Consider the following 23,177-nt stretch of genomic DNA (forward strand, 5'->3'; position numbering starts at 1 on the left):
CATAGAAGACACTCACCAGTGGATCAGAATCCAGTGTGCTCGGCGGAGGCGTGTCTTTGTCGGGCTTCTTCTCCTCACTAAGCAGCCCTATGCTGGGGGGAGGTAGGTGGAAGAGTTTGGATTGGTCCTGCTGTGCACTGGGCCAAGGGAGGGTCCCTCTCACCCACTCCACCGGATCCTCCCACACTGCCTTCTGACCATGCACCTGAGGAAATAAGCATGTAAGAATGCTGGAATATCTTGTTTCCATTGCTGCATGTGTGTGTGTGTGTACACCTTGATGCCATCCTTGGCTCCCTCCTGCAGGTATGGTATGATGGAGTGGTTCCACAGATCAATGAACCACTTTCTGAACTCTGCCACTGACACAGGGCATGACAGGAAGAAGCAAGGACCTAATGGAAGTGACACTTCCTGTTAGCTTAGTTTCCAACAACTTTAAATCCTTCCTGTTTCTCCAGACGATTTCACATTTCTCACCTATAAGGAAATCAGAAGTGCTGTGTTTCTCCAGGAATGTGTGGAGGTGGTACCAAAGCTGTGGGACCCAGTCCAGAACGCAGAGGAGAGCCTGGTGCTGCTCCGCGTCATGCTCCTGCTTCTGGTAGGCTTCCACAACTTTACGGTGCAGGTACCTCAGGAGGAAACCGTTAGCCGGTTCCACATTGTTAGAGAATGTCACCATCCTGTAGATGTGAGGGGAACTTCTTTTTAGCTATGTTGTAAATTCACTGTCACCATGTCCTGACTTGGCGCTCACCTGAAACTAAGGTGGAGTCCATGGTTAGATGACATCTTCACAGGTTGGTTGGTGGTTCCAATGATGTAAGGACTGAAACAGAAACATATTTTCATTGTGTTTAACTTACAAGTTGTCTTTCTTTGCAATGACAGAGACAGAAACTCACCATTTATGATACTTGCAGGTGAGCGCTCCATTGATGAGATCGGTGATGGCGCCTGCATCACTGATATCGTCAATGATAACTACCAGCGGCAGCTCACCTCCGCTCTGTCTGTCGATCTGATTGGCTACATTGGACAGATACAACTGCAAATCCTGTGGGAACAAATAATTGTCAATGAAACTGTGATTTCTTGTGCAAGTGAGCAGTTGAGACACAATTAAATACAGTGTGTGCTAACCTTCTGAGACTGACGATGCATGTTGAAGGTGACAGCGGAACCGCGACCAACATGACCTGGCTCGTGATCCACCTCAGGCGAGTCATTGTGGCTGCGCCGCAGGAGGTAGTGGGCCAAACGCTGAGCCAAATAAGTCTTCCCAGTCCCACTGGGCCCGGAGAGAATCAGACGCCTGTGTTTTAGGAGCAGGCTGATGTAGTGCAGCATCATGGGCTTCGGAATAAGGGTTTCAAACACTAGGGAGTCCACACTTTGTTCTCTGAGACCTAATGAGGCACACAGTAGAGGGAAAAGCACTAACATGAGTATTGCTTTCATAACACAGACAAGAAAAATACTTTGCACTTCATTTGCCAAATCTGTAAAGCAATTACCCATAAAAATGTTGGTTCATATTCCCTAAATTATACATTTTGCATAATTTTCATCACTGAATATTGATGTGACAACATTTAAGTTCAGTGAATAATTTTCTCTGGAACGGTGATTATAATGGAAAGAATCAATAATGCAAATTTTAAGGTTAAGCTGTTGTTTAAGCACCATATAACATAAATTACAATTGAAAGATGATAAAGAAATACAATAAAATAATAAAAAAATCATACAATATATGGGCAATATAGGGGCAGTTTGAATGAAAATATGGCAATTTTTTCCATTAACGCTTATCTCTCAGTTCATACACCTCAAGTCCTTCAAATTGGACCTCTCCACTGTCACTACAGGTGTACCTCAGGGCTGTGTTCTGGGGCCCCTTCTTTTCATCTACCTTCTCTCCCTTGGCAGTATCTTCTGCAGATTCAGTATCCAGTTCCACTGCTTTGCTGATGTCACCCCACTCTACCTCTCCACCAAACCAAACTCCATACTCCCTCCCTTCTCCCTCATCTCCTGTCTATCTGAAATCAAATCCTGGTTCACCACAAACTTTCTCAAACTCAACAGAGACAAACCTGAATTTCTTCTGATTGGAACAAAATCATCACTTTCCAAAGTCAACAGTTACACCCTCACCATCGACAGCTCCTCGGTCTGCCCCCTCCCCTCAGGTCTGGGTGTCCTGAATAGCGAACTGTCATATAAATCCCATATCAACAACATCAAGGCCGCATACGAGCCTTGACTTGTTCATGTTGTTTTATTCTTTGTTGTTTTGTCTGTATTATGTGCAGTATCCTTGGGGTTTTTAGAAAGGTGCTTATAAATTAAATGAATTATGATTTTCTATTATTTCCTGAATAATGTATATAAAAAAGCTGTCATTTCCCTCACGTGATTAATAAAGTATATCTATTTATGTATTAAGTTGCACTAAAATTGAATGGGTTCTTTAATGGGCCCATGTCCCGCCCCTACAGGAATTTGGTAATTGGTTAAGTAACCATTGCTCGACAAACAAGACAATATCCCCCTTAGTGGGAGTAATGATGGTGTGTACTTGACCTCCTAACCTTTCAAGGTGACAAAGATGCGTGTTGGACTGCCACTGAGACATTGATAAGGCGACGTGTGAGGTTTGTCTCCTCCAATCACCCTCTGCACACCCTGAGTCAGCTGATACATGTGTAGTGACTCACAGGACAGACCCAAGCTGGCTGTTGGGTCCACCTGTGTTAGGTACTCCTGTTCAAAAAAGATCCAAAATGAACATATTTGAGGAGCCATTGAAGCTGGTCACACAGTGACACAGAACCAGCATCTACATACTCTGAATGTCTTGGCTATAATGGAGTCGAGATAAGCCCACTCGATCTTCTCGCCAACCAGAACTGAGCCCAGGTAATGTTCCTGCTGCGGTTTGTTCTCCTAAAGAGAGACAGAGGGTGCAATTTCTCAACTGTTTGACTGAAAGGAGCTGAAATTACAGGATACTGTAACAGTCAAAGGTGTGTTATTTACCTCAGCTGGATCTGTGATGCGCACCAGCACTTGTGCGCACACCTCTTCCAGCTGAGAAGACACATTTAACATGCTGCCTGGAAACACATCTAGAGGACAGAGGATCCAAAAGAAAAAAGGTTTATAAATAGTGCTTTATGGACATACTGGCAAAAACATTAGTTTGCATGCACAAACTCATAAGAATCAAATAGTCTGTTTTGATTTGAGCTTTTCAAAGGATAAAAATCTCCATGGCTGATTAATGAAAACCATTCTGATGGTGCCAATCAAAACTGATCCTGATCCAAAACTTTATTTATCTTTGTAAAGACAGAAGATTGACTTTGAGCTCCTTTTTTGAAGGATCCATTGTCTGAGCTTGTCACTCACCTGATCCTTTACAATCATTCAGACTGAGGCTGAAGGACTTGGTGAGGGACATGGGCTGTCTCAGGGAAGGTCCCAGGAAGGTGGCCAACCCTGATGGCTGCGAGGTGGAGGAGGAGGGGCCGGAGCCTGCAAAATGGAGCTGACCTCCGACTTTTAGATGGTCATTCTCCGCCTTCAGACTCTCCACTGTTGACTGGAATACATGCCAGATTTGTTGACAGATCTAAATAAATACAAAGAAATATTTTCTCGACATTCTTTTGAGGCCAAACTAACCTCCATGTTGTTCATGGCGTCTCGGAGCTGCTCCAGCTGATGAGCGGAGTTTAAAGCCTCCAGGCGGATGTCTGTAAGCTCTCTCTCTTTCTCCCAGAGCTCTGAGCGGAGTTCTGTTACTGCCCTTTCATCACCATTTCCCTCCTCTGCTGTCTCCAGGATCCTGGAGGGAACGCAGAACACTCCTCAGGGACAAATGCCTACTGACAAATTGGAATTCCCACTATTGATTTGTGTAAAGACTCTTACTCAGCCGAGGTGCCACATGTAGAGGTTTTGAGGGTTGATGGCAGGTTCTCTCCTGGATCTGCTCCCTCATGAAGCATCTTTGGTGAGTTTGGAGCGGAAGAGTCAGGAGTAGCAATTTCCTCAATATCTGAGTAGGTTTTGGGGCCTTTCTTGATGCTGAAGGCCTTGTTGAAGGAGCTTCTCAGCTAGAAGGACACATAAACAGGGAATGATAGTGGCTGCTTGACTATTGCAACGGAATTAAAAAAAGGAGGTGTTCATTTGACTCTTAAAAATAAAAGAAAACTCATGTGTTTGAACAACATAAAGTTCTAGTTTTGATCTTTCTGATCTCTGCCACTTTTAAAGGGGAAGCACGTCTGCTGATTGACCCAGTCTCTTCCATTTAGATAAAATTGTTGTGGAGCTGTGCAGCCAATCAGCAGAGATGTTTATGTTGCACCTTAAGATGGCCCATCATGCTGCATGACAGATTGTACGGGGGGACACAATAACTGGACTTACCTCTAAGACCTGAAAACAACAAAAATAACACAACAGAGGGGAAGATAGTGTTCATGTGTTGTCAAGTTGCTTCAGCTGCCCAAAGAGAGACATCAGGTAGTCAAGTCTCACATGTAAGCTCCATTCTTTCTTACCCAGCTCTTTTTCTTCTTTTTCTTGGCATCCTGGTCCTTCAAGCTGCCCACACTCGACATACTGGTCAGACTGTTGAGGCTAGAGATGCTTTCACACGAGTTCTGACGTCGAATACGCATGTCTGGGCAACAACACACAGCATCAAGCAGATATAAAGGACAGAGGCAGTCAAAAAGATCACATGGTTTCAATTCTCAAACCTTTCATGTTATCTTGGTTGTTTAAGGCTCCATGTATGACGGCCTGTGCTTCTTCATTTCGGGCCTTTAGGGATTCAATGGTCTCCCGCAGCTCCATCAGCTCTGTGTCCTACACATAAGAATAAAAGGAACACTTAAATCACACACCGCTTTATCTTTTTGAATGGAACATTTCGATTGAAAACATTGTGTCATTGGTTGATAACACAATGTACCATGTAAGAACACTCAGTGGAAAACTAAAACCAAGAATTTGGAAAGCAAATTACTCAAAACAGAGGTGGAATTATGGGACCACAGGTTGATCAAACGTCTGTGAATTTAGACAGCATATTGTGGCCCAGTAGTGTCTATGGTTATGGCCAAGTGCTTGTATGCACTCCTTACTACATGTTCCTGTAAGACACCCATATGCTTACATTAACCTAAGCTTCTCATTATGTCTATACACGCAAAGCCTTACAACAACTGTTTTTTGTTTTGCAGATTACATTATACAGTGGTTTATGACATGTCCTTTCTGCATGGAGTTTGTTTTTGTACTCATGTGGGTTCTCTCCTGGTGAAAAAAAACATTATTACATTTATATTATAATATACTCCAATAGAGTCTGAATTTCCTCAGCAGATCTCTGTAAGAAGAGGAATGTCTGATGTTTTTGTTGTAGACCACACTGCTGAGAGCAACCGGTGAGGCTTGATCCTCTAAATGTGACCGGTTCAAAAGTACAAAGAGCAGAGCACCATACAGAGGTGCTTATTGTGTGCTAAAGTCAACCACACAGCACTCTAAATAGCGGGATCTGGCCCAACTACTCAAGGTTAAAGCGACTGTGCTCCTGGCTGGTCTTGCACAGGTCAGTGCACTGGCACCACCAACAAAAGCAGGTTCTGGAGCGGTCTAGACGGGCCTTTCAGTGGGAGCAGCAAGGCATGAAGCACCACGAGAGACTCCTCAGATTTAAACACACAGCGTACAGCCCCTCGAGCTCTGATCGCTTTATTCACACTAAAAGCGATATGGAGAGAGAAGAATGCAGGAATGTGATGTGCACACGCAAACTGATTGAGGCTGTGGGACGGTTTTTCTTTCCCTGATCCCCCTACTGGGCTTCCCTCATCCTAAATCACAGTTGGACTGCGGCCCGGGCCTCAAAGCCACATTCCTCCTTACTGTCTGTCATCAAAGTCACATCGCTCCACGAGGGCAAAGATGCTGAGAGCAGGGACTCAATGATGAAATGCAACTGGAATTCATGTTTGTGTGTGTTGTGTTGGGTGTGTTGGGTACCTTCTGTTCATGACTTAATGACAGACTCTGCAGGCGGGTTGTCATCAGGGATAAACTTTGCTCGAAGGCTGCCACCAGGTTTGCCTGTTTGAAAAACAAGAAAGCAAATACAATTTACACAGATACAGTACAAGTGCCCTTCAAGTTCATCTATGCAATCATGTTTTATACCGTATATGAAAGAGCATCCCTGTTAGGATACCTTATTAATGGAATTAGATGTTTTGGATCATCTTTGCAATACACTGAAATGACAACCATTACTTCCTCTCTCACACCCAAACAAGGTCATTGCTTCTAATGATGGTAGCATCATTATGCATGGCTTCATGCAGTACACATCAACTGATGTTATTGTGTATTGTCCCACAGGGTTCATTATATTGCGTTTGACCTTATTATGTGATGCCGGTGAATGGGGCAAAACGTGCACGGATCACAACAGGATTATGTTCTGGATTAATCACTGAAATGTAGCCATTATTTTCACTGCATTATTGAGATCCTTAAAGGAGAAAGGAAAGTCATCGCTGTGTTGATGTGTGTGCTTGGCAATATTAAGTCCTGGTGTGGATAAGGCATAGCCTTGATATTCAGCAATTCATTAATCATTTTAATTTTTTAATTTTTTCTATGGATGATGCAAGTGTCACTGGATTGAACCTCATTAATTTGACTTGCAGAAAGTCCACAACATTAATAAACTGGTTTAGTATACTGACCTACTAGATATTATAGACAAAAGTTCAGACTATGCAGTCTGGTAAGTAAAAGTGTCATGATACTGTATTTTCCTTTAGTATATGAAAACACACAATCATCACAATTCAGTATCTAAAAAAATAGATACATAATTCAGTAGCGTTAACTTTGATAGTGCTTACGTTGGCTGTCAGCTGTGTGGTCAGGTTGGACACCTTCTCCTGGGAAGAATCCAGTTCTCTCCTTAACTTCCGGATTTGCTGAAGGAAAAGAGTAAACTGCATTGTAAGATTAAATAACATGGCTCATGTTACATAAATATATTTTGAATAAATGATGTGGAACGAAGGACAGGCAACAAGGATGAATGTGATAGAGCAGAACACAGCAGTAAAGACAACACGTACCTCCCCCTGAATCCTTTCCTCTGACTTTGGATGCAGTGGGGGAAAAAGTAACAGGAGTTAAAGAAAAGTAAGAAAATCCTTGAGGAGAGTAGAGGATAAGAAGAGGAGGAAGAAGAGAGATCTATAGATCTGTAGCTACCTGTGAATGAATGGCGCTTGCACTCACCGAGGAGTAGCTTGACGAAGCGTTGGATGCCAAGGAGATTACAGATCCATTAACTGAAGACATACCATGAAGGCAAACAACAAAGCAATTGGAAAAATTGTGAGTTTGGAACTGTTTATAATAAGTATATTACAATTAGGGCTGTCAAAGTTAATGCGTTTACTTTAATTTCCTTTAACAACACTATTGTTTTGGACGCGCGATTAACGTGCGCAAATCCCGTTTGACCCTCGGTCCACACCATAGTTTGAGGAAACACAGCGGTGGGAACAAATATTGAGCATAAATGGACAAAGAAAAGGGTATTTTGAATACAATGTAGTAAATTTCGCTTCAAAGCCCTCAACAACACCAAAGTTATTTGTATCTACTGTCGTTGTAAGTTGAGTTGCCAGAGAGAAATGAGAAGGTATTGTAGCACCGCCGGTATTTTCTGTCATTTATACAGTGGTACCTTGTCATATGAGTGTCCCAACTAATGGGTGTTTTTTAGATGTGAGCCATCTCTTGGCTGATTTTTAGTTTTGAACTGTGAGCTAAAATTTGGGTTACAAGGGGCTAGTTACTGGCAGGCATAACCGAGGACAGCTATTTGGGGGCTTGTGTCAATGTGATGACTGAAAACAAGAATGGCTCGAAATAGCATTACCAGCGTGCTAGCTCGTTACCATGAAAGATTTTTAACACATCGGCAAAACATACATACATTATAGCAATCTAATTTATCTTTTTTATGATGTATTGTGTAAAAGTAAGACAGGAACAACATCAAATTTAAATCACAAAGTAATTACAGACCCACCATTGACCAGTACGAACCTGGAGTTTGTTTTTCAGAGAGGTGCACCGCACAAATATGAACATTAGCAATCAATAAGGTAATCAGATCTTACCTGTATGCATTCCCACATAGTATAAGCATTTGGGACAAAAAAAAAACGGGAAATGTGCAGTATAGTGGTCTATCTGTGCGGCGTGGGTGAAACTTAGATTTGTATTGATAAGGACCGTCAAACAAAGTGGGACAAGTTGCCGCTCACATTAAACTTGCAAAAAACTGTGGGATTTCTAACTGTATACAGTATTATTTTTTGAATAAAATAAGAGCCCATATTTCCAAAATGTATATCTTTTTACATTACATTTTATGAAGTTCTTTACAAATTATTTTATTATACATTTTTTTAATTGTCTTTTTTTTTTTTTTTATAATTTCGCCTGAATGTTTCCCACGGTCCGGTGGTTGGGGACCCCTGCCTTACGCCATGCTTGGGGGTATGATGTGCTTTTTTACACATTTGACAATACTGTAAGAATTTTTTGTACAATCGGCTTCTTTATTTTATAATGTAAGATTAATGTCTATAGCAACAAATGTAACCGTTAATTCATATAGAATCGAATCGTATCGTGTGTACACTGCATTGAATTGTTCTGCTTTTAAAATATATATATATATATATATATATATATATTTTATATCTTATATATATATCTTTTTTGAATCGTAATTAATTGTGATTAATTATGTGTTAACTATGGACAAAATGCGATTAATCATGATTAAATATTTTAATCGATTGACAGCCCTAATATAAATGCATCATTTCAGTTGTCTCACCTTCATCATTTGGCTCCTTCTCCCTGAAGGAACCGGAGCGTACCATTCCCAAGCTGCGTGGACGTTCAGCCAGTGACAACGTGCTTCCCAGCGGAGATGCCCCGTAAAGCTCCAGGGAGGCTTCCTGTGTTGGGATGCTGTTGGATCGAATCATTCTCGGAGGTGCACCAACTGGGCTTGGTACTGGTAGTGCAACAAACAGGGTATTAAATTAAATGATTCAATAAATACCTCACTGGCTGTGGCAATCAAACTGAGAATAACTTGAGGACATTTGATGCTTTAATGTAGTTGCCAGTGAGTGTATGCAGATGTTCACACCTGTACTGGTCTTGGAGGAGCGGGGCAGGGAGGAGGGTGAGGACAACATCGGAAGAGCGAGAGTGTCGGTCATGGTCAGAATAGTGTGAGAGTGTCTCCTCTCTCCTTTCTCCTTCCCTTCATCCTCACTCTGAGAGGCACTGCTGAAGCTACACAGGTGAATGACAAAGGTAGTGCTTACTCTATCAGAGTGCTTTGTGAAAAAATGTGCATCGTGCAATGTTTTTCTTAACGCATGCATGGAATGCATATGCTTACCTTAAACCTTTCTTTGGTAGAGTGTTTCTGTCCCTATGAGAACTGTGGAGATGTAACAATGGCATTCTTTAAGCAGGGCAAGACACAAGCACACTAGCAGGTTTCAACTAGTAATTATGACAAGCTTCATTATTTTAGTCTGAAAAGCAATAAATGAGCTGCTCTTTTTTTTCTTTACTAACGAATCATAAGAGATAGGCGAGTGAGGACAAGCGGCATAGAAAATGGATGGATTGATGTATGAATCAAATGAATGCAGTTCCACAGCTGACCTCTAGATGGAGTTACATTGCAGAATAACTAAAATGTATGTGATAAGTAACAGATACTTATTCATGCATGTACAATTTTGTCTTCATTATGTGCTTCATTATGTGAGTCTGTGATTGCTTAGTCTCACCTGTCTGTGTCTGTCTTGGAGACTTTACTTCCAGACCTCCAGCTGACAGGAGGGCCTTTATCTTCATGTTGATCTTTGTCTCTAGACTCGCTGGGGTCATACCCACTTCTCATCAACTTCTCTCGGTTCCTCTCCTGCAGCTCTGGAGCCACGCTCATCTGTAAGGACAGGGACTCCATGCTGCGATGCAGCCCTGACAGGCGAGGGTAGAGCAAGGGAGAGGTTCTCCCGGTGTCAACGCCGAGAGACGTGACTTGCCTGGGCCCCAAACCGATCCCTGAGCCTGAGAAGCAGGCTGAAGAGTTGATATTGAGCAAAGGGGCTGGGCTCGGGGTAAGGCAGGGGTTCGTGGAGCTAGCTAAATCTTGAAGTTTGGAGTAAGGAGGAATCTTAGGTGGCAAGGAGTCCTGAGCGCTGACCTCCAGGCTGTTGGAGTTCAGCTTGTCAAGTTGGGCAACAGACGGAGGCTTTGTCAGGCTGCGAGTTCCAGATGATCTATAGACAATGAAGAATAACAATTAAGTCAATTCATATGAATACTGTGTGTGTGTGTGAAATGTCAGTATGTATTTACTGTAGTAAATGAACTATAAGCACCTGTGTGAGTTGGATGAGAGCAGATCTGTGCCCTTGCTACCACTGGGAGGTCTCAGGCCATGCAACCTCCCACCATTCTCTGAAGTAGTTCCCTTCAGAGACCCTCCTCCACACTCTGAGTCAGACACAACAGCTTTAGCTTTGGCTCTCTCCTTCTCTTTCTCCCTGTCTGTTTGATTAACAGGACTTGGGATTCCACGACTGCCCGTCTTACTCAACCCTGTTCCTGAACTGAGTCCGGCCTGTTCTTTGAGCCTCGCGGCCTGAAGGGCTGTGCTAGAGGGTTTGACCAGCCCAGAGCCTCCGTCCATGGTGGTGCTCACTGGGCGTGCCGAGCTTGGCCGGGTTAGCGTTAAGGTGCTTGTCTTGGCAGGGCGTGGCAAAGAGCGGTACTGAAGTGATGTCCTGGCATTTGGAGACAAAAACCCACTCTGGTCGCTGTTAGAGACATCAAGACTTGTCTTACGTCCACCTATCCCTGGTTTGACCGGAATACCAGACGTCTTTGGAATGTTGCCACCTGCACTCGCAGTGTGTGAACTGCTATTATTTTGTGTGGGCTTTTTGTAACCAAAGTTTCCTCCAGTCGAGGGCCTGGCAAGACCTGATGGCGGTTTACGTTGTTCACAAGAACCGGTCCCGTTCCGATGATCTTTCCCGGCATCAGAAGAGGAGCGCTGAAGACTGGAATTTTTCACTGCTAGCCGAGATTTATCTGATGGCTTTCCATCTGTCTTCACTGTACCAACAGAGGCAAAAAAGAAAGACAAATGCTTGAGAAGTGTCTCTTATGCTGAGTGAGCCTAACCAAACCATATTAGGACATGATATCTTATCTGAACACCTACAAGCCTGCTGATTAAACCAAAGTCCTGCCTGAGCAGGTTGACAATGCGTAGAGCCAACTCACAGCCAGCTTCAGCTTTCCACAGAATGTTATCATGCACTTTTCCATCCTGATCAACTAAAATAGTTTGCTTTCCAGTGATGTGTATGTCTGTGTGTCACAGCTGCTGAGAGCTGGCTGTGGAAAACTGCTGTTCACATTAGCAAAGCGTGTCTGCGGCCACAAAAAGCCCACGGAACGTTGCCCAACAGAATTTCTCCATTTTTGACAAGTCTTTGGGGAAGGGGCGGTGAAATTTGAAAAGGTACATGATTTGATCCCTAATTTCCACATTTCTCAATTGTCATGAAAGTTATGTGAAATATTCATGAGTCTGTGAGAAAAATGCAAGCTTGGGAGCAGTGGCCACATTAGTGAAAGCACATGATGCCCATGCTTTTAATTTGTATCCAATGGGAGTTGTTATGGAGGTTTATATACAAGTCATTAACACAGTTAAAGAACTGCTGTTGAATGAGACCCACCGGCGTGCAGCCGTGGGCCATCTGGAGTCACTTAAGGGTATTTTTAAACCCACAAAAGACACATACACACACATAGGGGCCGGCACCAATAACACACTCACATTTCCCAGTTAATGGAGCTTATAGAAATATGACACATCATGTTTTTCAGTTACTTTTTTAAATGCGACAGTTGGGTTTACATGTGAAGTTGTAAATCCTATTGTAAGAACACAAGGTTATAATTGTGCTAATAATGCACAAAGACAATGACTGAATGAAGGTATGCATATCCATTTTGACAGAAAGAAGTCAGGTTTACTGGAACCAGCGGTGGGCACCGTGCGGCGCACAATTTAATAAAGCGGCGTGTGTTGGAGACAGCCTAATGCACAACAATTCGAGTTATTGCCCCCCAAAAGATTGAGTAGTACATTTCATTGTTCTTTATTTGGTTAACAAGCAACTTTGTCCTTTTTGGCAGAATCAGTCTATCCATACGGTATTTGTGAGTGGGTGAATGAGTGACAGAAATGAACGCTCAACAAGCCAGTCCCTCAAAGCTGACAGTTTCCGACACCCACTTTCTAGCTGAATATCAATTAACCCATCCGAGGAAGTGGTGTTTTATTTGACTGCCGCTTGCTAGCTGGTGTATTTACAGGATACCATATAAACTAATAAGACAATTGGAGACATGGAGATGTAACACTTGAAGGACTAACAAAGAACATGTTGACATTTTGAGAGTTTATGCTGTTTCTACACTGCAAATTAAACTTGCAACATTTACTGACATTGGATTTTTTATTTTATGTGTATGTTCTGAGTGCCTATGTACACTCAACAAAGATATAAACACAAGACTTTTCTTTTTGTTCCCATTTTTCATGAGCTGAACTGTTTTGTGCACAAGAACGGTATGTCAATAATTGATAATTCATACACCTGACAGGTGTGATATGTCACCGTGCTGATTAGACAGCATGATTATTGGACATTGCCTTAAGTTGGTCACAATAAAAGGCCAACCTAAGGCAGACTTGTGCAATGATCATGTTGACCCTCAGCATCTTGACATGCCACACCAGCGAGGTGGATGAATCATGAATCATGAACAGATTTGACAATATTTAAGAGAAATAGGCCTTCAGTAATTCAGGAGAAAAATAGCGTCACTGCTCTCAGCTCATTTCGTTGAGCTCACCCACAAGCTGACAAGTAACACTTGACTTCATCAGATTAATAAAAACCTCAAACTGTGACAACCTGGCACATACATAACAAGTTTGTTCAACACTCTGTTGTTATTCATTTCAACAGTTGTTAATAAAATAACATGACAGCCCCACAGAGAGAGGACTGTTTATATAGATACTGCCCATGTAGACTGGTACAGAACACCAGGGCTAATATCCTCTTGTTATTTGATTAAGTGTGTGCATGTGTGTGTGTGTGTGTGTGTGTGTGTGTGCATGTGCATGTGCTCTAACATAAACAGCACACAGATGGTATGCTTAAAAAGGAGCTGCACAATCTCCACTATTGTGCAGGTTTTGTGCAAATGAATGTGGGCACGTTTAGTGTGATGGGTGACACTTTTAAAGGCTCACATAATCTCAATCACATTTGCCCGCATATGCACACACACACACACACACACTCACACTCACACACAAACCATTGTCCAGTTATATTTATGAACTCTCTGTTCGACAACACAATAAAGCTTAGATATAAAAAGGGAGAAAAAAACTTCAGATTGTGTGCGTGTATACGTGTGTTTGTGTGGGTCGCTGGCAGGAAGGGAGTGGGTGGCAATGGGCGTTTGATACATGGCACCACTCTCTAAAGGCCCGGAGGGTGGGCTGCAGCTGTGGGTGAATGTGCAAAGACAGAGAGTGTGTGTCTGTCAATGTGTGGGTGCGAGACTGGCAGAGAGTAGAGAATACTAAGCTTTAAGAAAAACCAGAGAAATGTGTCAGTGTCCTTAGGTTATGAAACCATTCAAAGTGAGAGCTATTTTTACTGCATCTCACTGCATAAGGGATGCAGAGAACACTTGTGAACTAACCTGACACTTTGATCCCACTCTGAGGTGTGTGTGTGATGGGTGAGGTGACTCCCACTGGTGGGTTTCTTCCTTTCTTCAACACATTCCCGTAGCTCAATGTCTGAGGTTTCTTCAGTTCGCCCTTCCCTCCTTCAAGAACGTCTACTTGCAGCCTCGATTTTTTCCATTTATTGGCTGATTCCGACTTGAGGCTTCCTGTATCGTAGGTGCTGCTGCCCTGACTCTTGCGGCTGGGTTTGGTATTGTCACTGTCCCATGACAGTCCACTTTCCACCAGAGACCTTTTCTCAGCATCTGTCCGCATCTACAAAGACATATGGGCAATGAATCCACAAACATCAGCAGCAGATTTCCACAAAAGCGATGAACAGGTTAAAAATATTACTTATTGTGACTTTTTTGCTTTAAATTTGCTTTGTGCAGCATTTTTTGTACAATATGTTCTCTGAAACTACTATTGGTAACATATGCTAGCCGGTGGTGGCGTGCTTATATTTTTTTGGTGAAAAATGAGTAATTTGGAGCCAAGGAGGGATAGCACTTTTAAAACATCATCAAGTCATCCTTGAATATATACTGTATTTAGAACAACAATGTACTCCGATTTTGACTCGAATGTATCAGTTTAAGAGCAGAGTAGATCATTTAAGTAACACCATGCCTGCTCAGACTGTTTGATCCCGAGAACCATGTCCAGAAGAATAAAGCACACATTTTTAAAATGTGAGATTTCGGGTTGGCACAGCAGCAGCTGCAATTGTTTTTAAAATGAAATTATATTAACAAGGCTATTTGGCTTCTTTACATTTTATATAAGTTTATTAATAGCCCACATTTTCCAGTGAGAATATATTGGCAATTTTAAAATAAATGTCTAAGTCACTTTTTGGACATAAACACTACAATAAAGTTGGGAACCTTCGGCTAAGAGAGCCATGAAGGCCACATATTTTAAAATGTATTTCCGTGAGAAACTCTGAATACAACTAAATGCGTGCATTTTTAAGCAAGAACATCAATTTAATAACGACCATTCTCTTTAATAACGTTGTTATATATATCTATCCATTTTCTATGCCGTGGGGGTATGCTGGAGCCTATCCCAGCTGACTTCGGGCGAGAAGTGAGGTACACCCTGGACTGGTCGCCAGCCAATCGCAGGGCACATATAGACAAACAAACATTCACACATGGCCAATTTAGAGTCGCCAATTAACCTAACATGCATGTTTTTGGACTCGGGGAGGAAACCGGAGTACCCACAAACACAGGGAGGACACGCAAACTCCACACAGATGCACAAGCGGAGACCCAAGTCTTCTCGCTCTCCTGACTGTGTGGCCAATATGCTAACTGCTCGCCCACCGTGCAGCTAACTACTAATAAACTAATAATAAATAACCAATAATAAATAAAATACTTCTTACCATGAATACGACTTGTGGTGCTGCATAGTTTTGCACCATAGTCCTCATCTTCTTCTTTCTTTTGCACATTTTCTAAGTCCAAAGGGTTTGCACTCCAGAATTAGCTAACTGACTATTTGATTAAAGGAGGTTTATTTCTTGACCTCTCAATGACCCGGGCAGGCTACCACATTATCCCATAATAATCGAGTTTTGGTGTCTGATACGGAAAATATTGGAAGGATGGCTGACATTGACTCTGGCCAGTGCGGTAGAAAATGCTTGGATGGATTAAATGCATGAGAATGTTTTATAGTTTTAATGTTATTTTTAACACTGTGATTTCACTGTGATGGTTTACTTTAAAATGTCAGCGGAAATGTTTAAAAATAATAAGCAAATAAAACCACATTTTATCGTGTTCAGAAATGTCTGAGAGTCAGATGCAGTGATCAAAGGAGCCACATTTGGCTCGCGAGTCATAGATTCCCTACCCCTGATTTAGAGTGTGGATTGCGCTGTATGCAAGGGGTGTGTGCATTGTTTTGAAAAGTCTCACCATTATAACCAGAAAAAGGCTAACTCTTAATCTCAATTATTCTCCTCAAACTGTAATTATGTCAGACAAAGCCCAATAGTCATTGAGGACAGTTGCCTGTTAATACTGGAGCAAGTTTGACATGAAGAGCTCTGCCAGACTAAAAACCACAATCCAATCACAAGACACATCTCAGAGAGTCTTGTTGAACGGCTCATAGGACAACACCCTCGGGTGGATACAGCGCTCCAAGGCAGTAGGTGTCAGTTACAACGGAAGCTTGGAATGGCTGGTTTAACAAGTTGGGTGGCAGTAAGAATAACGTTAAAATGGTTAAACTTGAGAGAGACATGCTAGTATGACCACCAAGTTGATCTGTTGACATGAGAGGTATAACTTTGTTGGCGTTTGGCACGACACATGCTGCACCTGAAGGTGTTAGACAGTTCAAGCAGTTGGACGCTGCAGCTCTCACGTCCACGTGCTGGATTCCATTTTCATTAAAAACCAATAGACCCCATGGTGAGGAAGAACACGCACACACTTCTACGCAGACATAAGCAAAGCTACCTTTTCTATGTCAATAGAGCCCCTGTCATTTTTACAAATTTCATTAACTCATTTTCCTCCACCTATGTCCCACTTTCTTTCACTATCCTTCCCTTTTCTATCATCTTGTACTGTTGAACCTGTTCTACAATATGATTATACTTGTATGCTCAGTAAGAGATTAGGAATTTTAAATCAATAGGAGGAACATTCAACAGAAACAAACAAATGGCCTGTGGAAATAACGAAAAAACACTAAAGAGAAGAGTACAGGCAGCAGTATATATTATAATATTACATTATAATGTGCGGCAACGATGATGTGATGATTGGTGCCGTAGGGGTTAATGGTTGTCATGACTCCAGCAACAAGGCGTGGAGGGAGACACCTTGGATCTTCTGGCTCACTGGACTGCAGATGGCCCAGTGGATGTGTGAGAGTCCTAAACCTGTCCTTTATGTAGCAGACAAGACAAAGACCCACGCTCTCAGCATCCCTGCAGGACTGTTGCTATGGTTACACTGATTCCAGCTCTCCGACTGCTCACTGTATCCCCCTCTTAAATCCCTCTACAGCTACATTAACCACGCTGTGGAGGTGTGACCTATATCACACAATAGAAGAAAAATACATCTTCACATATAGATCCTAACATCTTCACATATGGATCCTAATGGACACATTAAGTCCCATCAGATCCCCAGTGCAACTGACCAAAGCATTGGGTATACCTATGCAGTACAAGCATGACAGTGTATTTATAGATATTGTTGAATTATGACAGTGTCAATGAAAACTGAAGATGTGAATGTGCACTGCATATACAAATCATTGTTAATCAGGGCCAATTGTCACAGCACAACATTATAGTGACATTGAGTGTCACTACCTTCCAGTGTAGTGGAAGACTGAAAAGGACTAATGCATCTCCCAGACTTTATAATGCGAACATCATAGCATGCAATAGTGTTCAACTTCAAACACGGCTTTCCTGAATGTGTTTTGTGTGTCTGCGTGTTTGTGTGGTGCACTTTATCAATAAGGATGTGGCCTATAATGTGGGTGTGTGCACAGAATACTTAATGAGGCTTTGTCTCTGTGTTCCACAACCCGCAGCCTGTATATAATGCCATAAAATGATTTCCAGTATGTATAGACACAGAGCATGTAACACATTAATCCCAATAGACTAGTGTTTGTATACTGTATGTTGTGTGAGCACGTTACTTACCACAATGGCTGAATTTCTGCGGGAGCCGATGGGAGTGGAAGGAAGCGAGTTGAGGGTGGGGCTTGTGATGAACTCTTCAGAGCTAAGGTTGTCAGAGCCGTCACTCAGTCCGCTGCTGATGGAGCTACTCTCGTCCCAACTAGAACAAATAAGATACAACATGCAGATGATGACACTAAGAAATGAGTGATTCCTTAGTACCTCCAACAAGGAGGTTGTGTTTTCACCTGCATGGCTTCCAGCAAATACACTCCTAGATCGTCACTGTTCACTCATTCATTTTGTAGATAACATCAGAAATTTAGGTTTTGTTGAAGTATCACTGTTATGGGCTACATCTTTAAGCAGTTTAACCACACTATATGATCAAATCCCCACCAGCTCTGTTACAACATTGACCGCCTCACTTGGCTCACTGCTGTCCACTTTTGTCTTTTGATGAAAAATTCATAGACATTGTTGCTCACTGCTCTGCTGCATACAGCATCACACTTTCACCCTGTACTGCAGACACTCTCAAAATAATCTCAGCCCACATATATAAAAATAGCCCCAAAGAATATATACATGTGAGCTGAATATATGCATTATTGCGCCCACAATTACAGGCGGCAGGTGTAGCAGTGCAACAACTGTCCTCCCTCAAGTAAACTGCTGTCCAAACGCTGAAACACAGTCGTGGAAAAAAATGATTAGACCACCCTTGTTTCTTCAGTTTATTGATCCATTTTAATGCCTGGTACAACTAAAGGTACATTTGTGTAGACAAATATAATGATAACAAATATATCTCATAAGAGTTTAATTTAAGAGCTGATATCTAGCAACTTCCGTGGTTTTCATTATAATAACCAAAATCACTTAAGTTCTTACATGAATAGCTATAGCATTATACTGCCAAAAAACTATGTAACTCTTATGAGCTATTTCTGTTGTCATTGTTATATTTGTCCAAACAAAGGTACCTTTAGTTGTATCAGGCAATAAAATGAACAAGAAACTGAAGAAACAAGGGTGGTCTAATCATTTTTTCCATGACTGTACATCCGGCATGAGCAGGTTGACTGGTCAAATAAGATTAATCTCAACTCAAACAAAACTGTCAGTCTGGTATACATAAAGTAAGCCAGGTTGCACAAGGTAGAGGTTCGGATGTGCCCGCCTTTGTATCATTATAGGATAGACTGCTCTTATACTGTAAAGTGAGAGGGTGCCCTATTGAGGTCATATCTATACTCTATACTGGAGGGGAGTGGAGGTCCTTCCGGTTGGGTGCTTGAATGGGTCACCCTGTAGCCTGGGGGACTTGACGACAGCCGTGGGGGGTTAGGGCCAAAGCATGTTCTGTCTAGCCTGCGAATATCTTCGACACAAAAAGAGCAGACAAGATTTCACATCGGAAAGAGCTGTCAGGTTGCCTTTATGTTGCAGGTACGTTCATGTAAAATGTAAGATGAGATACTTCTCTGGCTCACTGTTCGTGTAATCGCTGATGTGTGCTATGAACTTACTTTTTTGTGAATTTCTGTGAATGCACTTTTAACTCATCAGCCTATTACATCAATCTTGTGTCTTGCCTGTGCAGCTTTTAGCATCTTCGGAGGAACACTTGTAAAGATTGTAACAATATGCTGTGATGTATTAAAAAGTGATCTCAATTTATTATTGTATTGGCATTTCAGTTCAGCAACAGCATTTACATTATGTTTGCAGTCAAATCTAAGCATTCATGTAACAACAACCTCATAAGTAAAAACACTAAGATTATGCTTGCCAACAGTACATATGTTTGTCGCAGTTAATTGGTTCTAGACCGGACCGTGATAATTGAATTTCCGTGAAGTAGGATTCCTTCTTTATAAATGGAATATTTTCATAGTTACAGCATAGAAAACCTTTTACCTTTGTTTGTGTGTATTACTATACATGTGTTCAAACAGGGGTTCAGATTTGAGTTTCAGCTTTGTGTGGGTGAGAACTGCAAAAGTAGCCCGTGTTTTTATTAGGGATTTTTATTAGGGATTATTGTGCCTGTTGTGAGATCATTCAAACCGCAATAAAAGCCTGTTGTTCCGTCGATCAAGTCTGATCCTTGTGTGCCTCATCGATCATTACAGTAAAATTACTGACACCTAGTGACTACTGTAGAATACTACGCCAACATCTTTGAGTCTTTTGAATGCCTTATACTAGTTGTATTTTAGTTCATTTAGCCATTTTTATGCTTGAAACTGCTTAATTTAGGCAAAAATATGTAACATTTGCTTACATGTGCATGTTTTTGACTAATCATCTATTAACTGATATATATAGTCTTTTTAAAAAACGTGACATGGTCAAGCCGCAAAATTTGAACCATAATATGGTGAGGGACAACTGTACTTGACTTTGGCACTTTGTTAAGAAACACAGCTCTTGCAGTTTTTTACTTTGCTGGAGAAGCATATAAACAAATGACCAAAACAACCACCTTGTGTAAATGTCCCCCTGAGCAAAGTGCTAACCGTCAAGTTGCTCCATATGTGGTATTGCTCATGTAAATTTCTTTACTGTGACATTAAAGGATCTACTTTTTTTATTCAACGATACAATTTAGTCCCTTAAAATGAAAAAGCGCACAAACAAGTTGAGCTCCCCTCTGCCAGTTTACCCGGCGCATGAATGTGTCATTCTTTCCTCATTCGATACCCTCACTGCTGGAGGACAAACCTCGCAGCTGTTGTTCACCATCAGAACAATACCACTACCAGATGTATGAAGCAATAAAGGTCATGTTTATTCAGAGCAAACAGACAAACACTCTCTACTGGTGTGAGAGTCAGCTGAACCTAAAAGTCAAATACTGCCGACACCACCAGGATAATATGGATGCACAAACAGGGATAACTATTCAGACTTTATTAATATGATAGCTAGTCAAAAATTCACAAAAACCATTAATGTATACAGAGACATAACCTATTGAGGCTGCCTTGAATAAACAGAACCACAGCGGTGGGACAATGTGGGCATAGGCTTGTATATACAGTGGTGTGAAAAAGTGTTTGTCCCCTTTCTAATTTCGTATTTTTTTTTGCATGTTTGTCACACTTAAATGTTTCAGATAATCAAACAAATTTAAATATTAGTCAGTGACAGCGCAACTGAACACATCATGCTGTTTTACATGAAACTTATTATTATTAATGGAGAAAAAATCCCTACATGGCCCTGTGTGAAAAAGTGAGTGTCCCCTAAACCTAATGGTTTAGGCCGCTGGTTGGGACACACACCTTCCAAAAAGTTCAACCTTGGTCTCGTCAGACCACAGAGTATTTTCCCAAATATCTTGGGGATCATCAAGATATTTTCTGGCAAAATTGAGACAAGACTTAATGGTCTTTTTGTTCAGCAGTCGTTTTCTTCTTGGAACTCCGCCATGAAGGCCGTTTTTGCCCAGTGTCTTTCTTATGGTGGAGTCATGAACACTAGGGGTGTAAGGATTCATTCACTACATCGATGCATCGATTTATATTCCTACGATTCAACTACATCGATTTGTGTTTAGCAAGTTTTTCATTCTGGACGGCATATATTGATATAACATCATTGAAAAAGGTAATCAATCGATTGAATTGATACTAAGAAATAAAGCACTGGATTTAAGCACGGCAGGCTTTATATGGATGTGTGTTTTTTAGCACTTATGTACAGGTATATGGATGTGTGTTTTACTTTTAATGATAAAGACATCCAGTCTGTGTTTTTGACGTCATCATCTTCCGGGTATATATATGGTGGTCATGGGAATTGTAATGGACCTGTGAAATACACTTGATTCGCTTTTTCTTAATTTGGTCAGTTAATTTGCTTCTTTCAGTATTCATATTTAACTAATCTGTCTTCATTTGGAAACTCCTTTTAAGTGACATTTATGAGGACAATATGCAAAGTAAGGATGTTTTGTACGCCTGGTAATTTATGCTGTAGTAGCAGTGATGCTTAGTGACGTCATCATCCAGCACTGCGTGTCCAGGTCAAAACATACGCTTAGGTACGCGTAAGCAATAAATGGTGTGCACTTGGTTGTGCCGGGGAGGACGGAGAAGAGAGGAAAGGTCTGGGAAGCCCTAATTTTTGTTGACACTTGCGTTTCTTATATATTCTTATTTTGCATTACTACGTTTCCTTACACTGCTGCACGCCATCTGCCATCACTTCACATGCAAAGTGTCTGTTTGCTGTTTGCATGTAGATTTGGATTTTTTTCTCCCTTAATAATAAAAAGTTTCATTTAAAAACTGCATTTTGTGTTCAGTTGTGTTGTCACTGACTAACATTTAAATGTTGTTGATGATCTGAAACATTTAAGTGTGACAAACATGCAAAAAAAATAATACATCAGGAAGGGCGCAAACACTTTTTCCCACCACTGTAAGTCAAGAGACACTGACTTGAAGCACAGAGTTTAGTGAGCACAAAAGTTGCCCTCAGCTTTGATCTGCAGAAAGTTTTTAAAGTTTTAGTCGCCTTCAATTCTTAAGTCTCCTCAGAGTCAAAAAAATTGAAAACTCAAGTTACAAAACCCTGGACAGATAAACATCTTTAGCTTCCCGTGGGTGCGCTTTTTGTGAAATACTGAAAAGGAATTTCATTTCCCTGCCAAAAGTTGATATCAGTCCACAATGGCCAACATGCAGCAACTCCAGCATCTTCCATCAACTGCACAGGACGAAATAAAAGACGATCTGAGCTTGAGGAGAACCAAACACAAGCACATTCAAAAAAGAATAGCAAACGTGATCTGAAGTGGTGTGTGGGAAGAGAGGAGAACATTTCAAGGATGAGCATAAAAAGAAGAGTGGGAAGAGAAGGGCAACCTGATCAACTTGGGGAACATGATGCTCTCACTCCAGTGGACCATCTCTTCCACAAACATCACAGTCTTCTCCACCTATTCGTTAAAAAATAACTTATAACGCCCAACTCCCAAGGTTGGGTTATTGCCTTACAGTTGAGTACCGCTTTAATCAAGCCATTTCATAAAAAATGGTATTAATTATGATTCCCCCAACATCACTTCGTCCTCAGAACAGTGATTAAAACACTGGGAAATCCCCAAACATTGTCACAATGCAAAGATCAGATTAATGACATTGCATGCATGGAATAATTACAACATTAAGTGTCAAGCGCCGCCATTAACAGGCGTTCTTATTCGTCCCAAATGGCCTTAAACTGCCGTAGGGTTCATAATGGGGACGTCTCCAGATAGCAACAACATCACATTGTTCTTTTGGACTGGAACCGTTAGCACATCATTTACTACACATTATTAACATGTGGTCACTATATTCTTTATTCAGCGGCACTAAGTAAGCGCATATCCATGTCCATCTGCAGTAGGGACATTGAACTCCTGGCTGTCAGCCTACCTCCCTACTAAATTCCCAGGGATTGAGTCACGCCATTGTTATTGTTGTTTACATACTTACTATACAT

The 23,177-nt window shown here is 41.5% G+C and overlaps 1 protein-coding gene across 12 annotated transcripts in view; it reads right to left on the reverse strand.

Moving 5' to 3' along the window:
• LOC129186146 (neuron navigator 1-like) overlaps window positions 1-23,177 on the reverse strand; it is a 115,225-nt gene that overhangs the window by 3,316 nt on the left and 88,732 nt on the right. For 9 of the 12 annotated variants that reach the window (XM_054784235.1, XM_054784318.1, XM_054784652.1 and 6 more), the window contains 25 exons: window positions 17,697-17,835; window positions 13,972-14,275; window positions 10,548-11,286; window positions 9,951-10,445; window positions 9,551-9,592; window positions 9,293-9,441; window positions 8,972-9,154; window positions 7,324-7,403; window positions 7,185-7,208; window positions 6,960-7,037; window positions 6,076-6,159; window positions 4,785-4,893; window positions 4,584-4,705; window positions 3,946-4,130; window positions 3,697-3,859; window positions 3,421-3,613; window positions 3,049-3,137; window positions 2,857-2,955; window positions 2,601-2,772; window positions 1,147-1,412; window positions 909-1,060; window positions 761-832; window positions 481-686; window positions 277-395; window positions 17-205 (listed from right to left, as the gene is read on the reverse strand). In XM_054784235.1, coding sequence (XP_054640210.1) covers window positions 17-205; window positions 277-395; window positions 481-686; window positions 761-832; window positions 909-1,060; window positions 1,147-1,412; window positions 2,601-2,772; window positions 2,857-2,955; window positions 3,049-3,137; window positions 3,421-3,613; window positions 3,697-3,859; window positions 3,946-4,130; window positions 4,584-4,705; window positions 4,785-4,893; window positions 6,076-6,159; window positions 6,960-7,037; window positions 7,185-7,208; window positions 7,324-7,403; window positions 8,972-9,154; window positions 9,293-9,441; window positions 9,551-9,592; window positions 9,951-10,445; window positions 10,548-11,286; window positions 13,972-14,275; window positions 17,697-17,835 — 4,453 coding nt within the window. The remainder of the gene's footprint in view (window positions 1-16; window positions 206-276; window positions 396-480; window positions 687-760; window positions 833-908; window positions 1,061-1,146; window positions 1,413-2,600; window positions 2,773-2,856; window positions 2,956-3,048; window positions 3,138-3,420; window positions 3,614-3,696; window positions 3,860-3,945; window positions 4,131-4,583; window positions 4,706-4,784; window positions 4,894-6,075; window positions 6,160-6,959; window positions 7,038-7,184; window positions 7,209-7,323; window positions 7,404-8,971; window positions 9,155-9,292; window positions 9,442-9,550; window positions 9,593-9,950; window positions 10,446-10,547; window positions 11,287-13,971; window positions 14,276-17,696; window positions 17,836-23,177) is intronic. The other 3 variants (XM_054784475.1, XM_054784562.1, XM_054784399.1) reach the window with 3 other exon arrangements.

The sequence above is a fragment of the Dunckerocampus dactyliophorus genome, chromosome 1, assembly GCF_027744805.1.
Source record: "Dunckerocampus dactyliophorus isolate RoL2022-P2 chromosome 1, RoL_Ddac_1.1, whole genome shotgun sequence".
In the NCBI taxonomy this organism is placed as follows: domain Eukaryota; kingdom Metazoa; phylum Chordata; class Actinopteri; order Syngnathiformes; family Syngnathidae; genus Dunckerocampus; species Dunckerocampus dactyliophorus.